This window comes from Cavia porcellus, unplaced genomic scaffold, assembly GCF_034190915.1.
Source record: "Cavia porcellus strain 051 isolate PalLab524CR breed Dunkin Hartley unplaced genomic scaffold, mCavPor4.1 scaffold_1, whole genome shotgun sequence".
NCBI lineage: Eukaryota > Metazoa > Chordata > Mammalia > Rodentia > Caviidae > Cavia > Cavia porcellus.
In genome coordinates this window covers 200,157,332-200,178,725 of record NW_026947484.1, presented here as the reverse complement: position 1 = coordinate 200,178,725, position 21,394 = coordinate 200,157,332, and the positions used below count along the sequence as shown (strand labels likewise).

The 21,394-nt window shown below is 38.6% G+C and overlaps 1 protein-coding gene across 3 annotated transcripts in view; it reads right to left on the bottom strand.

The window, feature by feature from the left end:
* Positions 1-18,776, bottom strand: part of Pbx3 (PBX homeobox 3) — a 200,017-nt gene extending 181,241 nt beyond the window's left edge. The window contains exons 1-2 of one of the 3 annotated variants that reach the window (XM_003470768.4): positions 18,486-18,776; positions 17,503-17,576 (exon numbers count right to left, since the gene is read on the bottom strand). In XM_003470768.4, coding sequence (XP_003470816.1) covers positions 17,503-17,576; positions 18,486-18,685 — 274 coding nt within the window. In that variant the 5' untranslated portion in view covers positions 18,686-18,776. Of the gene's footprint in view, positions 1-17,502; positions 17,577-17,811; positions 17,942-18,485 lie in introns of those variants that run through there. The other 2 variants (XM_013153612.2, XM_063227641.1) reach the window with 2 other exon arrangements.
* Positions 18,777-21,394: the final 2,618 nt, after the last annotated feature.

Sequence of the window (21,394 nt, the reverse complement as noted above, 5' to 3'; positions counted from 1 at the left end):
ATGTCAGCAAAATGTCTCTTGTCAAAATCCACTCCTTAAGATTTCACCATAATATACTAAAACAAATGTCCTTCCCAACTCTAGAGAAATGTATTTTTAAGCATTGTATTTCAAAACTACTATTTGGAAACACTCCAATATTTCCTAGCTATGAAATAGATTGCTTATTATCGTACTCAGTTTTAAAACAAAAACTTCAAAGATGAATACTAAACTCTAAGCATGTTACCAGTCTTCAACACAGATTTTTCTTTTTAAAATACTATTACTGGTTACAATAGGAGCAGTAATTATATATAAATTACTTTTATAAGTAATTTACATATATATTACTTAAGATCCAGATAAGAAGCTTTTTTTTTTGTTTATGTTGTAGTGCTAAGATGAAGAAAAATTTTCATATAAAGAATTTGAAGGGAAGGGGCTAGGGATTTAGCTCAGCGGCATAAGTGCCTGCCTTGCAAGCAGGCAGTCGTGAGTTCAATCCCTGGTACCGATAAAAACGAAAAAGACAAAAAAAAAAAAAAAAAAGAATTTAAAGGAAATGATATCAATTTACTTAATGTATTCAGCAGATACTGTATATAACAGGTAATGAATGGAGAAGGTACTGATGTATTTATTTAAAAATAAGATATTAAGCACATTGTGCTAAAAATATATAGACAAATACAGAAATATAAGTAGATAGATAAATGCTGCCCTCTAAAAGCTTACGGCTCCCAGCCGGGAGTGGTGGCTCACGCCTGTAAACCCACCACTCCAGAGGCTGAGGCAGGAGGATCATTGCGAGTTCCAGACCAGCCTGGGCTACAAAGTGAGCTCAGGGCCAGCCTAAACTGCATAGTGAGACCCTGTCTCAAAAAGACAAAAAAAAAAAAGCTTACAGCTCCCCACAAAATGGGGGGCGGGGGGTCCTTCTATTCCTAAATGAATCTTTGTAGCATACAGCTATCATTATTAACCTAATGATAATTAGGTTAATTAGGTTAGATTTATCTAATGATAAATTTCAATGATTCAAGAAACATCAATTTAATAATTACACTAGGAACAGCTTTTCAAAGTAAAATCTCTCCCTATTCTCTCCATTATATCATAATTTAATACTTCTTCCACTGTCTCATAACACAAAGTCTTTCTGACAGCTTGTTACCTCTGTAATCAACTGTAGATTTACAGCTTTCTAAACCATACCCTACTTGTGTTACCTGGAGGCTTAAAAGTGAACACACAAAAAACGGAGAATATCTGGGGATAACAGCTCAAGACCCAAGTCTGAAGGATTAAACATATTCTTCAGTTGTCTGTTTCTAAGAATGTGTCTTTAAAAGACTAAAAATAAATCCTCCTGTCAGGTACAGTGGCCTCTACCTGTTACCCCAGCACTTAGAAGGTTGAGACAGAATGATAGTATGATTGAAGCCAACCTAGGCCACACAGTAAGTTCAAGGCCATCCTAGACTACTTGGGGGAGATTCTGTCTCAAAAAATTAAAAATAAATATTCCTAACTTCAAGAAGACAACTGGTATTACTTATACCCATTTCCTATTAACTACTTTCCTGTCTTTAACTATGGGCTCTGAGGTAGCCAGTAGTATTTCAAAATATTTTTACAAGAAACAATTTCTTCGAAATACAAATATCACTCTGCAACCTCCCTAGTATCCAGATCTAGGAAACTAGGTAGGGATATGTAGGCCTATCAGTCTAAAGAACAGTGACTTTTCTGTAAAAATAAATACAAAAATACATTTAAATTTACCCTGTCCCTGAAAAACAAACCTTTGCAAAGAGTCAGCTAAGAAAAGCTAAGCAATGATCTACAACTGTAATTTCCTAAAGTTCCAAGAAGCATTTCAAATCTTGAAAGGAATTACCTAAGAAAAATGTACAGTATATTCTAAGTAAAAACTGAAATTTTTTGCAAAACACTATTTTTCTCATAGCATGTAGTTCCCCCAAAAGGCAATAAACTCTTTATTCTTGCTTCGTGCCTTAAGACATAATCTGCTTTTATCCCTTTAGCAAAATATGAACCAGCTACTAGGCTGACAATGCCAAGAACCATGACAAAATGGATTATTAATGAGAAACTGAACTCCAGAACTCTATTAATTTATGTCTTCCTGTCGGATTCAAAAGATATATCAGCCTTCTCACTCAAAAGAAAAAAATGCCAACACTGTACTTTGTTTTAAAGTTCTCCACAGATGAAGAATTCATTATCCAAAGTACAGTTCTGTTATTTCAGGCTTTCTTGTAGAATAAAGAATCTTTATCAAATGGCTAAGAAAGCTGCTGACAAGTGCAAGTACCTTGCAAAGTATATTTACGTCAAACATTCAAGGAGAAAAACCAGGGGGAGGGGCAGAAAAAAGGTGAACACCCCTACAACATTTCTGTCCCACCCTGTACTGGCAGTCTTCAGAAAGCTAACACCTTTTTGATTCCAGTTATAACATGGTAACAAGCATTAATACAAATACATGTTTGTGAGCTTTTTAAATTCCTAATTACACTAATTATTCTGACATGAGGGGAAATGATCTAACAAGTAAAGAATGTGTGATTTCTTTATGCATAAACAACAATGTTTAAGTGACATAAAATATCCTTTTAAGCTTTCATAAAAGATCTATCTAATCTATGCTTATCATAATATTTATGAAATAAAAAAAAACCAGAAAGGAAAAATTGCTATAATGTACTCTGTGTGACCTCTGCTTTCTACAGAGAATAAAAACAGCCTTTTGCTTTTCAATCCCCATCAAAGTGGAGTAAAAGGAGGGACGGCGTTTCCATGCTCACTGCCATTAATCATTGCTTTCTTCAAGCAAGTGCGTATTAATTTCTGTCATCCCAAACATCATCGAGTATTGTTACAGCACCGTTCACTCCTCATTCACCACCAGTTGTTACCAGTTTCCCTACACTGAGCAGAGACAGGGTGAATCGTGTGGATTTCAGTGTTAGAGGCCTTTATCCCTGGGGTGCTGACACCAATTAAGCCATTTCAAGAAGAAATGAGAACAGGCCCAACCCTTCCATGTAACAAGAGCTTGCACCTAGCTTTGGCAGGTTGCCATTTTCTCTGGCTTCACACTATAGAAATACTCTTCTCCACATCCTTTGAATGATTCAGACTGTTTACATGTAATCGGTAACAATATCTTTTTGTTCATTTCTACAGGTCCAATCTTAATGCACAACACAACCTCACACAAAAGACTCTGATAATCTAGATGGTAATCCAAGAAGATGAATGCTACTATTACAGAATCATTAAATTCAAGTTAGGAAATAAAAGCATATATTCCCTTTATTCCTGTGACAATTTTTTAAACGGGCATTCCAAGCAAAAATTAGACTGCAAAAAGTACTGTTTTTCTCAAACTGGATTAAGTGAAAATAAAGTATTTTACTCCACTGCCACAATCTTAGTACCATATTTGCTGAGCGACGTCATATACACAAAAATATAAGAGACTTCCACAGTAAGTGGCATGGTTTTGCATCCAGTTTAAAGAAGTGTATTATAAAATACTATATAGACATTGGCTTTCTTACTGAGTCTTCTGTCAGGCACTAAAGGTTATATCCTTTGCAAAATGTTACCTCCAAGTTAAAAAAAAAAAATCTGCCCAAGAGAGTTTAATTAATATCATTTTTGCATCACTAAACATAGAGATCCATCAAACTGTTTCACAATATTGTTGATTTTTTTGACCGCTTTAGATCTAATCATTCTCCTTGTTTTAGACATTTACATCTGCTTTTAAGTTTTTATGGTTGCCTGTTGGCAGGCAGCAAAGTGGAACTGTCGATGATACTGCAGAATAATGCAAGGTTTGTTATGAATTAAATATTAGAAACCTTAACACAGCGGCCAATAAGAATTATTTGCCTTATTAAAGCAGCAGAAGACGCTGATTAAATTTTCATTGCATTGCAGTCTTTTTCCCATTTCTGCTTTCAATTCATCATTCTAATGTATGAAAGGCTCGCCGAATAATGGCAGGGGGACTTAATTTCTAGAATGCAAATATAGCAAAGAAAATACCATAAATACCCTCCCAGAAAACATTAAACAGTCAGTTCTAATTAAGTGAATACTAACTAAGTAAATATTCTTTTAAAGGAGAAAAAATAAGTCAGATGTCAAGAATTCAAGACAGAAAACACAATCACCTATATGACAAACACACATATACACACTGTGCCTGGACTGTTTTTTTTTTTTTTTTTTTGAAACTGCACTTCTTGTAATGCCTCACAAGCTTTAGAGCACTGTGAAGAAAAGAAATACAATCATAATACTCAGCTTTGCAGTTTTTGAACATTTAATTATTTTTACAAGAAAAAAATGACAAGAAGAGTAATAAAACAATGTGCATAAAGTAGTACTCAGGCAGAATAGCAAGCAGCATTTCCAAATTCCTACATTATGTTTTAAATTTACAACACTTACTGTAGCAAATATATTTAGGGAATAAAGTGCCCCCACAAAAATACTATAATCGCATGTCCTATAGTGAAGGTTGTTCACGTTTCTGCCTTAATGTGAGGAAGAAAATGAACTTCAAGTATCCATTTCCCCTAGAGAAAATCTCTTCCTTGAAACTCTGCAACTAATGAAATGGGGATCTATAAATAGCAGCATCATTACCATGAGAGCCTCTGCTCAGTACCAGTCTCTGCAGCTGACCCTCTTTATACTAATAACTATCAGACTTCAGTCTCATTCCTCTATAAGGTGATCAATATTGGGACAGTTAAAAATGTGATAAAATTTAACCTACAGAAATGGTATTTACCAACTTTCCTAAAAACATGCTATCTGCCTGTACTTACTATCTTTCTGCGTAGACTCTAGTAGAAAGGTGAGGAGGTTTCTCAGTTATTGTTTTGGCTTTTTTATTATTATCATTATTAACTGAGATGAGGTGGGCTCTGAAGCTTTTTCTCTAATGTTATGGAGTCGTGCATCATGACAAGACAAAAGCCATAATACACCTGAAACGCTCCCTGCTGAATCTCTCTCGATGAACCTCATTAAAATGGTTACTCTATTCCAAATACTATCCACTGAAGCATTACTGTAGTAAACTCTTGCTTAAATTGCTAAATACAGTGATGGATAAAAAAATCAGTGAGCATTTAATCAGTAAATGTAATGATTTGGAACAATGTTTTACTCTTATTCAAAATACAATATTTTGAAATGCAGTAGATCATTTAAAAAGTTAACCAATATTTAATATCATTACTGACTGTAAATTACACCATAATAAGGAATGTAGCTAAAGGATGTAGGGAAAAAAACTATTCATTAGATGTCTACAGAATACCCTATCACTATATATAATCTATTGGCAATGAGATATTTATGTTACCCTTCATTTATGGTAAGTATTTTGCTATATGTGCATCTCCTACATATAAAGAGCCCAATTGTTCAATAATTTCATATCTCTTAAATACGATAAAACATTCCAGTGGGTGGATGAGTTTAAAGCCTTTTATTCTCAATGACAAAATTATTAATGACAACATATCATAAATGGCACTTCTTCCATATACACATGTCATAAGAAAATTTAAAATACTGGTACAGCTGCACATGTAGAACATTTACTTTTAAATGAAAATATAACATTTCAACATTAAACACAGTGTGGCTTAATCAAGAAAATATACGTGAATTCAGAGGTGACATCAAATTTCACACATGCTTAACTTCATATTCCAGTGTACTTGTAGTTATTATATGCACAGAAAAATGTAATTAGCTTAATTTAAACACAAAAGGCATGGTTCATTTTGGCACAGGCAGATATACATGTGCCATCTTGCTTTGTTCACTAGTATTTACATTTACCAAACTGTTACCATTCAATTAAAACAAAACAGACCACAGAAGTTCAATATAATTTTGAAAAAAATGACTTCTAAAATAGACTGCAGATAAAACTGTAGCAATGGAATAAAATGCCACAGTAATATGCTATCTGAATATTGTAACTTCATAAATTTCTCAAAGTGAATTTGCTATTGTGTACAGCCCTTAAATTGGATTCTTTTCTTCCAGTACACCAAAGGGAAAATAATAACCACAAATAACATACAGAAACAGTATTCTCCTGCAATAAATTTATGAACTATGGGAGGATACAATGTTTAAGAGTTAAATCATTAAAAAAACAAAAATCCCATTTGAAGCCTTAAGAACTGAAATTTACAATTTAATAAAAATTAAAAATTTGTCTGCTTCTAATTTTTTTAAAGTGACAAGTGTTAAGATGGTCTTAAACTTACACAGCCCCAAAATAATTTCTCTTGTGTTGTAGTCTCCTTCAATGATTTCAATAAACAACAAACTGTGTGAAGTAAACAGTTCATATAGGTCAGAATAAGAAAGTTGTAGTTAAATAAAGTAGATTTGTAAATGGCAGGATCCTTGCAGCAACTAGGTGATTCTTGCTCTGACGCAACTGACTGACGAGCAGAGCTGCTCAGCAGCACTTGACAACAGCAGTGCTCCCACAATTGTAACCCTCAAATCCAATCAATCGTTGCTCTTTGCATTTCAAGCAGCTCCTGGCTGCCACTGCCTGAAGATAACTATTTTACCACCTCTGTCATGCCTAATTAACAAGTCAGATGTACAATTTAGAAATTTTGCAATTAACCTGCTAAAATATTGCTGGAGGATGCTAATTGTTATGCCAGTTGCCATAAAAGCTCATTTGCATAACTTATGTGTGAAAAACAATTATGAGCCGCGTTCACAGACGCGGTCCACAAACTGCTCCTAGCTACGGATGAGAGGGCCACAAAAAACACTTAATTCATTGCCCACAAAATTATGTTCCCCCTTTTCTTAAACAGCATCTGTTTTGTGAAGCTATATTCATAGAAAATCCCCAAATCAACAATTAGAAGCATATGTAAATGTGCGATTACAGTTCTTTTTCTTTCATTGACAACTTCTCCTTTTTTGCTTGCATGAGGAGTAGGGGATGATATGATAAATGCCTCACTGTTCCAATTCCCTTGCACAACAAATAGGAAGTACATTTGGCAGTGCCAGTGAAACTGCCAGCCCACCAGCCAGGAGGAAGCCATTCTCCTCTGCTCTATCTAGTCACTGCAGCACTATCACCAGGGGCCACTTTAACAACAGAGAAGCTAAAGTCAATTGTTTCTTCAGTGAATAGGCTTCTGTTCTCCAGCATATATTTACTGAGGCATTTAGGGCAGATTTTTACCATTTAACTGAAGTCTGTAAAACATGGTTGTCTACAAATATTTACACTAGTGCTGACCACAGCTCTGCTGCCACTCAGTGTCACTTTGGAGTTGACCACATTTTTTTAAGCTAAGGCTTTTCCATCTTCCTTAAATCAACAATTTCTAGTACTATCTGCCTAAGCCGAGAGGCTCTACTGCCACCTCTGGAGCAAGGACAGCCAGGGCTGCCACTCACTATGGGATTCAAAGCAAACTACTTAAGTCAGCTTCCCCATTTGCAATTTAAGAATTAAAATACCTACTTTGGTGAGTTGCTACTAATTTAAGATATCATGTCACAAATATTACATGACTCTTTCTCTCCAAAAAGTAAAATTTCATAACGTGAATTGTTTTATTCTAAAAAGCATGTAAACAATGCAGCATAATGACTGGTAAATAGATGCTGCTCAGTAAATGGTAGTAATTTTTATTGTTACCTAAAATGTAGCAAATTATAAGCAAGGATGAGTAGATTTAGGAATTTCATGGTTTGATCATCAACACTAAAATGCAAAACTGAAAGAGAAAACTTTATGGCAACAATGCATCTTTTTTTTTCTATTACCATAGTTAACAGCTACTTTTTATATTGGAAAAATGTTTATATTTCTAAAAGAATTCACATAATGAGTAATAGATAAATATAAACTTTAAATTCCTGATTTTCAAATTAAAACAAAGCACTCATTATGGTTTGGTGTTAGAAAACACTATTCAATGCTAAGCCAAAATTTTCAAAATATGAAAAATTTAAGTGACTTAATTATGGCAATTAAAAAGTGGTCAGAATGAAAATCAGTCAAAAATCGAGTGGTTTCATATAGGAAATCACATTAGACAACTTACACTGAAAGAGAGAAATATTTTCTTTAGAAAGACAAAATGCTGAGCTGGAGTATAACACAGTGATAGTATGCTTGCCTACCACAGCAGAAGCCCTGAGGGTTCTATTCTCAGCTTAGAAAAAAAAATTTTTAAAGCCACAAATCTAGGTAAATTAAAATTAGTAGTTATTGTAATATATTGACAAAATAGAACTTATGCTTATAGAGTCCATCATTTCATTTTCAGGCATTCAGTTTCCATACCTGATTATAGAAAAAAGGCCAAGAAGCAAGACATCAACTAAGGATACACTTAGTATCACATCACTGCTGTAACAAGTGTTAAGAGAAATTCAGTCAAACACCCACACCCAATCTAGTTAAAAGAATTTCCTTCATTCTTTTTTCTTTACTGATTTCAACAAAGAAATATGAGAAAAAAACTAGAAGGTTCTCACTTATCTGAATAACAAGTGAAAACCTAAAAATACCTCCACTGTATGTTATTACCAACTGTATCGCTGGGTTTTATAGTGACAGCTCTGTGCTATAATTTCTGAGAAAACCTCTACATAAAGCTCCATAAACCCAACCATTCCTGTAATGTATCACCTTATCTAGCACACAATCATTTCAAACACAACTTTTCATGTTAGTATAATTTGTTCAAAAATGGTAATAAATACATCCATGATGCCACAGAAATCACTGCACAATCTATTGTAACTTGTTCTTACCAGTGCTGACAGTTAATCCTAGACCCAAGACCCAATGCAAAAGAAAAATAAAATATTTCAGTATTACTTGGTTTAATTAAAAATATTCATTATACACATACCTTTTAATGGACCAAGAGTCTCAATCAACATTATAAATAACCTGGACCAACTGCAGAGTAATGTCTGTGAATAATTATCACAAAACTAAAACATGGATGGCTGTCAGTTGGTGGCAGAGTTCTTGCTTTCATAATAAATATAAAATCAATTTCCTGCTCTAGTTCCTATTCCAAGTTGAAAATAATATATCTGACTATGAATTCCAACTACCTCCATCCGTAGTTTTTTTTTTTAAGAAAGTGAGAGGAGAGGAAAGAAAAACAAAACTTATGATACCACCCACCTAAGTAAGTCAATTATTCTTCATTTGCGAACAGTTGGTAAGATGCATATAAGCTTGTTGTTTCACATATGTATAACATTTACATATATATTTTTAAGTGATTTCTCCTCCATCAAATGACAATTATTTTATATTTCATAAGTCCTTCCGAGTAATTTCCCTATAAATTTTTATTTCATCTGAAAGCCCACAGAAACCTTTTGTCTAAATAGGCAATTCCAAAAGTTTTGTGTTTCCATTTCAATCAAAAATAACTTCATCTTTTAAATGAAATTTTGCAAGTAATCAGAAAGAAGTTAATGAGGATTCATTGATTTAACTAGCTCAGGGAATCTAAAAAGGCAATGAGAATTTAAATAACCAAGTATTTCATTTAGAAAAGCAGCTAATGTGTAGATAGAATAAGTCCTCTTCCTAGAGAAATATAATCAGGACTTTTGTCTCAGGAGAGACTCTCATCCTCCTCTCTGTGTGCACATTCCTAACTGCCATTAACAATAACGGGAACCACACATGCACACCCGTGCACATGGAGGAAATGCTAGCCTCCACAGTCTACAAGAGTGGCAGCTGTGATGACTAAATAATCCATATGGCTCTGAGGGAAGTTATGGTTTATTAGGTTTAGGAGTCACAGCCACCATGGTGGAATTCACACACTAGAACTAGGCCTAAGTCCTAATATGAATGCCTTGTCCAAACCTTCTTCCATCCAACCATACCCAGAGATTTCCAGTTAGGCCAAGGTCTCACAATTCTATTAGTGGTATATGCTGGTAAAAGGTTTGTTTAAGGAAAATTTCATCTGTTCAAAGGCCCAAAGAAATTTTGATTTCCCCTTATATCACACACCTATCCCAGTATTCATTCTCACAAAACACATATAAAAAAAAATCACAAGAGTACTTTATAAGACAAATTCAACGACTTGACAAACCACAAATTAGTAAAACCAGAATCAAATATAAACTCCATCTTCAACATAAACATCAGCTAATCTTACATATCAAATACATGCAAAAACAAATTCCACAAGTTATATAAAGAGCAAAGTTTAAGCACTGATCCTAATCAATCCAACTTTTATGGATTCAAGTAAGAACCTTAGTGTTCATTTAATATAGTTTCTTTAAGCCCAAGTCAACAATTTCTTCCATCCCTAATGAAAATATTCTCATGTCTAGGTTAGTGGCACTAATGCACAAGCACATACACAAGCTTACACTGCTGAAGTTAAGTAATAGTTCACTAACCATGTTGCTAAAATTATGTTTTAAGAAAAAGACAATTAGACTTTAATAGAGCATTATATTTTCATATAAAGAAAACACAATGAAAATTTCATATTCTGTAACATTACCTTAAAATAATCATAAGAAATAATCCATCAACATTCTAGAAGCTTCTCTAGACCTTTCAATTTTATTTATATGCAAAACCAAGAGAAACTTTAAAAAAAAAAAAAAAAACAAAGCTCCTCCTGATGCTAAAGCTCTCAATTTACTGACAGGCAAATGGCTTCATGCTGCCACTTAATCTCATTTCTTGCATAATGCCCTCTAATTAGCATATCAAAGTGAATTAATACTTCTAGGGCATTAGCAATGGGGAAATCTGCTCCAGGCTCACAATAGCAGTTAAGAGAGAGCCAAGAAATCCTCAAAAACACCACAAACCACTTTGCATTGCAAAACTGTTCAATTTATTTATCCTCTCTCTCTAAACACTTTTACCGCACACTGTTTTACTACTGTTCACCAAACAAAATGATAATTACCAAAGTTACCAGCATCTGTAATGCCTGTTTAGAATGTTAATTTAGATTATGTTGCAGATAATTTCTATATGCAGCCATTTGTTCTATTATAAATGTTAATAGACAGTGGAAATGTTGACATTCTCTACCAGTTAATTTGAATTTGAAATAAAATTTTATGAGATTTTAAAATTTATGAATTTTTTAATGTAAAAAGCCACCTGCTGGACACTGATGCCTAAGAAATAAGCTTTGAAAGTTGATAAATAACATAAAACAAAACCCAAAAAAAGTCATTTTGCCCCTAACATATGCTGTCCCCAAATAATGGTTTAAACATTGTGAGGAATCATCAGCATTAAAAGGATTACATTGTATAGTAAGTCCTCATTAATATGATCACACAAAAAGGGTTATTGTTCAAAACAGCTTAACATTTTTAGGGAACTTAAACTGAAAGAAAACAAGTACAAAACTTCAAACAATTATTTTTATCCATAATTACTTTAGTGATTTTTAATACTAATCAGTTTTATCAAGCAGATCTAAAGTCAGTCCAAACAAAGTGCTAGGCCAATGCAACATTCTCAGTGTCAAAGCAGACTACACTTAGCACTAAAAACTACAACATACTACATTTATGGAATGTCTTTGAAAAAATAATTAAGGGATTTGGGTTACAATTCTGCTTACAAAGAGGATCATTAAAATCAAGTTTTAAATAGTAATGAGATTTATTTTCTAATATGTTTGGTATCTGAAGGCACAAAAAGATGGTATATTTTTTCAGTGGCTCATTCAAGCATTACTTCTTAATTTACTTGCTAAATATAACACCATCTCCTGGCTGTGACAGCAATTTGTTTCTATGATAAACTTCAATAACTTTATAAAAAATTTATGACAGCCAGACCTGAAAACTTTGACCAATTTATACTACACTGTGATGTAAGTTGTTTATTCTTCATACTTACAGACTCAAATGACCTACTAAAGTAGAACAAACGCTTGAAAAGGTCAATCAACACGGGAGGGTGAATGAATGTGCAAGCTCTCAGTCAGTTACTACCTAAATCATGCTGATACACTGATAAATGACTAAAACACAACCCTGCTGAGAAAACAAATAAAACATTCTCATAGTGTCAATATTGAAATAATAAATGTATAAAGATGTTTACACACACAGGAATGGGTAAAAGTGGTATAAACGCCTATTTAACTTGCATCAGTACCGCTGTTATAATCTAAATAGACACCTATGTGAATATGAAATAAAGTCATATGTGAGGTATGGTTTGTGAAAAGTACTTTCAAGTTTTACAGCCTCATTTCATATAATGTAATTTCATCCTATACAATACCACCATATACTACTAAATAAAATACAAATAAATCAAATAAGTTGTTAATTTAAATCTTGCCTAAGAAGTAATCTCTTAGTTTATAAATTGAAATACAAATGAAATTAAAGGAAAAGCAAAGTATGATAGTATGAAAAATGTACACAGGTATATTTTATAAAGACTCTGAACCTGTGTTCTTTGGAGCAAGATGGGATTCCTTTGCCAGTGCCTTAATACACTTCTCATTCAGAATAAAGCTGTATACATTAGTAAAATATCATAGTAAAATCCCAAAGTACCAAAATTATACAAATTTGGATGAAATGAGGCTCACTAAAAAATTGAAGCAAAAAAGAATTATTTATACAGATCAAGTTAGTATTGACAAGAAGGTTCAGTATTTTTCTATTGGGAAGAAATAAAAAAGGAGCAGGTTGAAAAAACAGCCCTACATTTTAAAGATAACATCTCTGTGATACTTTTATCATGAAGGTTTAAACCAGTCTGGCAATGACATTTATCCAGGGCTTCTATGAACAAATGTGTGTATTATTTTTCAAGGATAGCAGTGGAGGAGAAAAGAATGAAAAACATATCCTGCCTCAAAATCTACAAAAGCTCCAGTAAGCTATATAAATCCATAAAAAAAATTGACATTCTTAAATTGCTTTAAGGAAAATATATTGATAAAGCAATATAATTTACGACACTTTCAAGATACACTGACTATATTTTTTAACTATTCCCAAAGTAAACAGATCACAGTGTCCTCTAAAATTGATATAAATTTTGAAACATTAAAGATCCTTAAAATTTGCTTCTAAGTAATTCTGAGGATAAGAGGAACAGAGGAAAGATTAACCAATTGTTGCTATTGTTGAAGGTTATCAGTAAGTTCCTGTGGAAAGGTTCAAAAATTCTTTTCTGTTTTATTTCAGAAGTTGCCCATAAAAAAGTTCTTTAAAACTAGAAAGTAGGCTCATTAAAATGGGAAAATGTATCATTTATAGAATGTAACATTTTCAAAATCTTAGAACAAAGAATAATTATATTGGACATAGTGCAAGATCAATCTAACAAATGCAATAACTACAATAATGCTTAGATGCATATATAATTTTCATTTTTCATGCTAATTTTTTACTTGATAGATTTGGTTTTTATACATTGAGAGTTAAAAGAATTACATAGCTAAGAATTGTGCTAAGAATAGTGTTGTAAAAGAATTACAACACTAAGAAAAATTTAACCAATTTTTACACAGAAGGCTTAAATAAAAAACAGACCAAAAAAAGAACACTCCAGTGATTCTCTAAACCTGTAGGTCAAAATTAAATATATAGAGGTGTTGACTGAGAATACTAGCCTGTCCCTCTGAAAGCTAGTCACATACCAACAAAGGTTTAATCTCACACCGTATACCAAATACATATAAAAACTCACTTGTAAGCTACATTCTTGACTTAGCTTTGTTATCTAAAATTCTTATGACTCTTTCTAACAAGGATTTCTCTAAAAGTTAATCCATTTTAATAGTAATTTTCTTCTTCTCCTTAAACATAAAAAATACTTCAACCAGCCCAACCAGCCAGGCACGCAGGCCTTCTCTTCCCCTGCGGACACCTCCTGCAGTAGAGAAGTTCATTAAGTTTTATGATCTTCCCAAGTCAGTCCTGCTTATAAGCCTCACAAAGGCTACAAATCTGGCAAACCATCATGTCTGCCATTAGACATTACTAGTAAATGAACGCTATTTAGGGTTTGTGGTGCAATAAATCAGAGTTTGGTTGGCAGCTATCAACATGGAGTATTTTAACCTATCATTTAAAAAGGAAAAGGTTGAATTCATTTTTTTAAATATATCTTTTTAGAAACAAAACTATGATTCAGATGATATATTAAAATATTAAATTCCCTGTTTAAAAATAAATCATTTATTCCTTAAAAATTTTTTTCATTCAAATTCTTGTAATTAAGGGCTTTGAAAAGAAGGCAGATTTGTGATGGAGTATTTCACAAAGAAAAGTACTTTGATAATCAAAATACTAGACTTCACGGCATCAAGGACGTATAATTTAAAAAAAGGATAAAATATAGCTTTAAAAGAAAAATGGGAAAAACCTTAACAACAGCATCACTGGTGGCTTACTTAGTCTAAAATGAACACATAACCCTAATTTTAATGCCTATAACTTTTCAGTTGCTTTCAAAAAAGCATACGTGTCGCAATTCTACAATAAGTTTCTGCCCAAAAACAGCTGTAGGCTAAATTTTACAGAAGAATACATTTTCAAAAGAAAGCAAGTTTCTTATAATAAAAGTATATTTTCCTTACCTCTGAACAAGAAAATACATTTGTGGTAGATTACCCACTTATTTGTCAGAAGGAAAAAACATATTTTCTTATTTAGTAGGGAGGAAAAAAGATGTTTTCCAAACTAAATTCTTCATGTGCATCAGAAATGGCAATATTCATTGCTCGATCAGAAACCTCAAAATCTACTAACAGATCTACAAATACTTGGAAAATGATTTTGTCTTATTTTGGAAGAAAAACGCAAATGAAATGACATTATCCACTGAAGTGAGTCTTCCCCAGCCCCAGATTCATCAGCTCTCTACCTCCCCATTATGCAGGATAGAGTCATTGCATAATGTTCCTGATTTCTATTCACAAATGACTAACCTTTCCCCCAAATTATAAAGAATTACTCTTTGGCTATTATACTGATCAGATTACACAAAATTATTTAAAGAAAAAGTATCACATCAGATACATATATGCTGCAAAGCTTATTTTCTCCACAATTGTGGTGTTTCTGAAGCATGACTAAGGAAGCAGATGAGGGGTGAGCTCTGGAATGTGCTGCTGGATTTCTCTGCTTTGGTGGCACTAACATCTACCCAGCTGGTTTATTTCAAATTGAGGGCTCTGAGTCTGGCCAGCCTATCTCCTTTTAAGACTAGTCTTGGAGGATAAGGTGGAGCTATGGATAGGATAGTCACAGGAAAAAGGAGAAAAAGAGCTTCACCCCCATCAATCACTCAGTACTTAAATCCTGTCCCTCTCTAGCTTAGAGAGGCTGGCAGGAATATGCCAGCAGGCTTTACTTTTGTAGGCTGTTGGCTTTTTAGGAACAAACTTGAATCGGCTAGCCAAAGCACAAAAAGAGGATCTAATTTACAAGTTCTCACTGAAAGCCCCAGCAACCATTTTCAGAACAGAAAAATTTCTTTTTTACCTCTTGCTTCTTAAATAGCTACACCTATATCACAGATCTCTCTACTAGTAATCCCAGACCCTGAAAAGACTTTGTTTCTTTTTTGTAACTCACCTTTGACATGTGGTTGACTATTGCTTTCCTTTCAGAATGGTGTAAATCCTGTGCAAATAAACTATTAGAGGACTTACACTTCTTAGTTGAATTCTGGCTGCTGCTAAATTTCTAAACATGAAAAGTCAGTTTGGTTCACATGCTTACTAGGCCAAACTTTAAAAAGGGGGGAAAGACACGCAAATCATAACGAGGGGCAAGGGAGAGGTATCATTCCCCTCTCCCTAGTAATACAGTGCTACATAAAGTTGAATCAATGTTAATATTCACAACATAGTCAATACCCCAGTGCTTAGCTGTCAGCAGAAACTGAAATGGAGCCCTGATAGCAAGAAAACCCTTGGACATTAAGCAACATAATTAAGTGAAAGTTAACCACTTTTAGGCTTCTCAACTAAGAATCTTCAAGATGTTATGCTGGATATCTTATTTTACTGTCTGATAAAAATCATCTACCACTTTAAATTGCAATACATTCTAAAACTGGCTAACAATCAACAAAGAATAAGTTAGTAATTTTTAATGACAATACTTTCCCAAATGTAAAACATGTCTTAAAAAGAATCACTTAATATTAAGACATCATCCACACTATGTGAATGAAAGCAAAAAAAGTGCTCTTCAGCCTTCTCTTCATATTTACCGTTTATGTTTTAGCATATATATTCAATAGCAATAATTCATCATCTTTTCTGGATTACTTTTAGGAAAGAACTAGAATTACACAGTAAAAAATCTACTTAAAAGGTAAACAACTTGATTATTAATCTAACCATCCTACACTGTGTGCCATTATTTGTATACTTAATTTATACATAATCACATTTAAATAGCAACAACTAGATATTATTATATTGTGGAATTTAACTTTTTCTTCTTTGCCTGAACTTAAAACAAAAGGCAACTTAAATTACCACATACCCAACACAAGAAAGAAAAACACCAACAGTAAATCTTTTTTTAATGCGCTTGTTTTCATTTACAGGGAAGATATTGTCAAATACAAACTAAAACATTTCAATGAAATCTCTTCTTCCACTTGAGCCTTACCATCACCTCAAGATTAAAGTATCTTCAATTGAAAAAGTCTGGTGAAAAAGTTAAATTGAAATGAATTGCCAAAAATTTGCCTAATGTGTACTGGTAGTTTTCATTCCAAAACGTGCCTTGTCATATATTCCCTGCCCTGAACTTCAAAATTGTTTAACCTGTATCTGTGGACTCTTTTCTACTTCATATACTAAGCATAATTACAAGTGCAATGACTTCAAGATATAAAACTTAATGCAAGTATTAATAGATGTAATACATTATACATGCCTCAACACATCATTACCCTTCCTGGATTGCCAAAAGTAGTCTTCCTAGAACACATGCTACTGAAGTCTGTTCAATTGCACCTACTCTTCCGTCAGTAGAGAAGCAGCTTAAGGCTAAGTAAAACAAAGTTCAGGCAATGCTTCTCTAGGACACTTGTCCCAGGCATCCAGTCTCCCAGTTGCTCCTTTTAAAAATTCCCACAAGGAGAGGGGACAGGGCTGCTACGGAGCCCCCCTCCACCCTTGCAGCCAGGGACGACCTTGTAGGGGTGGCGACCAGGCCTGGTCCACACCTACATTTCATTTTGCACCAGGAGCAAAACTGAGAAATCGACCTGAGATTTATTACAGTTTTTTTTTTCTCAGGATCAGGAGGTGGGAAGGAGAGAATGATCAAAGATGGCGGTACCCAAAAGCAGCAGCTCTCAACTGGAGAGTCAAAGGAGTAGCTCCAAGCCCACCTCAGGGGTCTATAGGCCCACAGTGGGGCGCAGCATCTTACCTGTTTTCTCTTTGATTTCACACAGGACGCTGAAGAGCGCGGGTTTCATTCTGTGACAGTTCAGGGCATGTTTCCTAAAAAACAAACAGCAAAACAAAAAGGTATTAGCATCACCTATGGAATAATATGGCGCCTTCCTTTAAGTTAAGACACAAGATTTAATCCCGGCCTCCTATTTTGGAAAGCTCCTTTGAGCCATGAGAAGTCAACAAAAACTCAAGTTGACTAGTTCTCGACAGCCGGTAAGCTCCGGCGGCGAAAGCGCCAGCCCTGGACGCGGCGCGACCCATCAGTCCGGCAGGCAGCGACCTCGGCGACCACAGGCGCGAACCCACGCGGGGCCCTCGCTCCAGGGGACCCGCGGCAACTATCCCCGGGCTCGGACGGGCGCGGTGGGGCCACCACGTCCCCCGCGGCTGGAGAGCGGGTGCAGGCGAGCGGCCAGCGGCGGGCGGCGGGCGGGTGACAGCTCGGCAAACTTTGCCAGGCGACCTCCTTCCCCGAGAACTTGGCCGCTCGCGCCCGGCCCGTCCCGAACCGCCCCTCGGCCGGTGCTGGGCCCGAACGCGGCTGCCACCCGCACGCGCCGCAGGGTCGTCCCGCGGTCACGGGAGCGGGAGCGGCGATCGCGGCCCACGGAAAGTTGCGCGTCTCTCCGGCGCGGCCAGGCCTGGCGGGGCGACGGCGCGCGCGGGGTCCGGCGGGAGGTTTAAATCCGCGGGAGGGGCGGACGCGGGGACACGGGAGACGCAGGACCGCGAGCCTGCGCGCCGCCGAGTCGGTCCCGGCTCGGGAGCAACTTTGCCGAGCGCCGCCCGCGTCCCGGGGCGCCGCGAGGGTCCCCAGGCCCGGCCGGCGGCTGGCGCTGGAGAAAGTTCCCACCCGAACTGAAGCCCCTGCCTCGGGCGCCACCCGGACCGCGACTCGGCCGCGGACCCGGCTCCCGCACACACACAAAAGATGCTTAATGAGACGACACCAACTTTGCTTGCGCCTCGTCCAAGCTCTGGTCGGTGATGGTCATGATCTGGTGGAGGATGTCGCCGATGTCCTGCTTCCTGCCGTCGCCGTCCGCCCCTTCGTGGCCGTGCGGGGGAGGCGGCAGGGCCATGCCCCCCTGCACCGAGTGGCCGGCCAGGTTCACCCCGGCCAGAGTCTGCAGCATCCTGGATTGATCGTCCATCCCGCCGCGCGCGGGCGGGAGCGGGCGGCGGCGGCGGCGGCGGCTGAGGCGGCGAAGGCTGAGGCGGCGGTGGCGGCGGCGGCGGCGGCGGCGGCGGCGGCGGCGGAGACGAGGGAGGAGAAGAAAGAGGGGGAGGGGGAGGGGGAGGCGGCCGCGCGCTCCCCGCCCGCGCGGGGAGGGGGCTGCTCGGCCGGCGGGGCCCGCAGCTCAGGCTGTGCGGACCGGCGCCGGCTCCGGCTTCCGCCGCCGCCGAGGCTGAGGAGAAGCGGCGGGCGGAAGCGCCGGGCTCCGCGGCGGAGGCGGTGGCGGCGCCCGCTGCCCTCACGCGGCCGCCGCGCAGCCTCCTCGCCGCCGCGCGCCCCGCCGAGCGGCCCCGCGCAAGTTGCTCCTCAGCGCCGGCCGAGTTGCCGGGACACCGCCGCCCCCCGCGCCGGCCCGCGCTCTCCCCTCTCTCGGCCGCCGCCGCCGCCGCCGCCGCCGCCGCCGGGCAGGATCCGACCCCGGCGGCCCTCGGGAGAGGAGCGGCGGCGGCGGGCGGTGGCGAAAGAGTAGGAGGCCAGCGGGCGGGCCGCGGGGGACGAAGGGGACGAAAGAGGAAAGTTTTGGAGCGGGCAGGCCGGCGCGGCAGAGGCGCGAAGCCCGAAGGAGGGCCCCGGCGGGCCGCGCGCCCGGCGACAGCAGATGGACGGGGCGGGAGAAGTCGCCGCCGCCACTGCCGGAGCCGCGCACCCAGTCAGCAGCCGCCGCGGACCGGGCTCGAAGGCCGCTCGGCTGAGGGATTGACAGGCTGCCAGTGCCACTCACTCACTGCGGCCCCGGCGCCCGAAGGGAGGGGCGAGGGCGAGCCAGAAGGGGGCGGGGGGACGCCCCGCTGGCCCCGCCCACGAGGGCGGTGCGCTGGTTGATTGGGCCCTGCGCCTCCCGCCGCGGCTGCTAGCACTGCCCCTAAAGTTCGGTCGGCCCTCTCTGGCCTCAGCGTCTGAAGCTGGAGAGAGCGCCCCAGGATCTCATTCTGGGTCGCATCCCGATCTCTGGTGATGGGCTGCCCCAGTTAGTCGTTGCGTCACACCCCGGTTCTTGCTCCCAACTGTTAACGTTCATGGGTGCAGGAGTCACGTATGGAATAGGGAGCAACTCCTTCCAAAGCCAACCGTGTGCTCCCCCTCAGCGTCTGTGAGCCTCACGCCTCGGACTGCGCCTGGTACACTTTCCCGCTCTTCGCGTCAAGAGGTGGTACTCTCTGGGCACCAAACCGTGCGTCCTGGGCCAATCGCATAGCTCTCGGAGCGGAATGGGGCGGGACAGAGTCAAGAAAGGCCTGTCCCAATTGGAGCGTTCAAAAGGCCCTGGGTAGAAGCGAGGACCAAGTGGATGGCGGTCCTGCCCTTCTCACAGTCACCATGGTAACGGAAAGGGCGCTGCTTGGAGTTGGCGCGGGCGCTGGAGCCTCGCGCTGTCCCTCAAAGGGTGACCAGTTGAAAGTGGAACCCTGCTGTCTTGCTTGCAGACTGATCTGGGCTCATCTGAGTGCTGTAAACTTTTCCTGAAATGGGAATATAAGAAAATGTGTCCTAGGAAACTCGTCTGAGAAGGAAGAAATTATGGTACCTAAAACCCAGGACTTAATTCTAGGCTAACCACTTCTTTATACACTCTGCAACTCCTAGTAATCCAGGAACTACTCTTGGCAGCCTTTGTATTTAGGTGCCTTCAAAATATACAGAAGTTGCATAAACAAATTCTTTAGTTCAAAGATATGTTTGGGAATAGATTGGATTTCATTTTTCAACTTACACTATCACTATGAGTCATTTAATATGAATGACTGACCACAGCTTTGCACATTTGCAACATCCTTTCGTCCATTATACTATTTCCAAATGATTAAAGGCTCAAATTGTTTTGGAATCCAGACGTCCACCTCCTGTGAAGACGTGAGTTTGCTCTTAAGCTGATTTTCCAACTGGAGGCTTCAACATGATTTTCACGCTTCAGGCTCACTAGTCCTAGATTAGTCACTAGTCCTAGATTAGTCCTTTAGTTAGTTGTTTCCTAGAATCCTCCTTTTTCCTTCCATAAACTCCACAGGCTGTCTCACCTGAAACCAAAAATAAGGGTGTTCGGGTATGAAAAATAGCTCTTACTCTGCAGGGTTTAATGTAGGACAAGCAGTTCTTTAAATGCCAGATGGATTCTTGGAATGAAGCAGGCTACTCTGTTCCAGGTTCTTTCCTTCGTATGTTGTGCGTACTTTTAAATGCTCCCCACTGCAAAGCTAATAGCCAAGCTTACAGTTAAGCAAGCTAAAATCCTTACCAACTGCACAGCTGCTGAGGAGGGAGTTCCAAACAATCCACTCTGCTTACTTCCCTCCAAAGAAGCCCCTCCTTCATGTTCATTAATATTCCCAACTCTTCTACAGCCAGTGTGTCACATTTTTGATTCTTCAAGCCTTCATGATGAGTTACATATAGTCATCATTGATTGGGCTTTCTTATTTATTCTTAACTTGTTTTTCAAAGCTTGTCACCAAGTCCTTATCCATTTTTGCATAAAGGATCAAAAACAAGCAGACATGCTTTCATAATTCTCCAATGCTGAAGATGTAAAACCAGAGTTCTATCTGAAAGGTGCCTTCAAGTCTTAAGATTCCTTCGAGCTCTAAAATTCAATGATCCTGTGACTCACAAGTAGGCTTCCTTGCTGCCC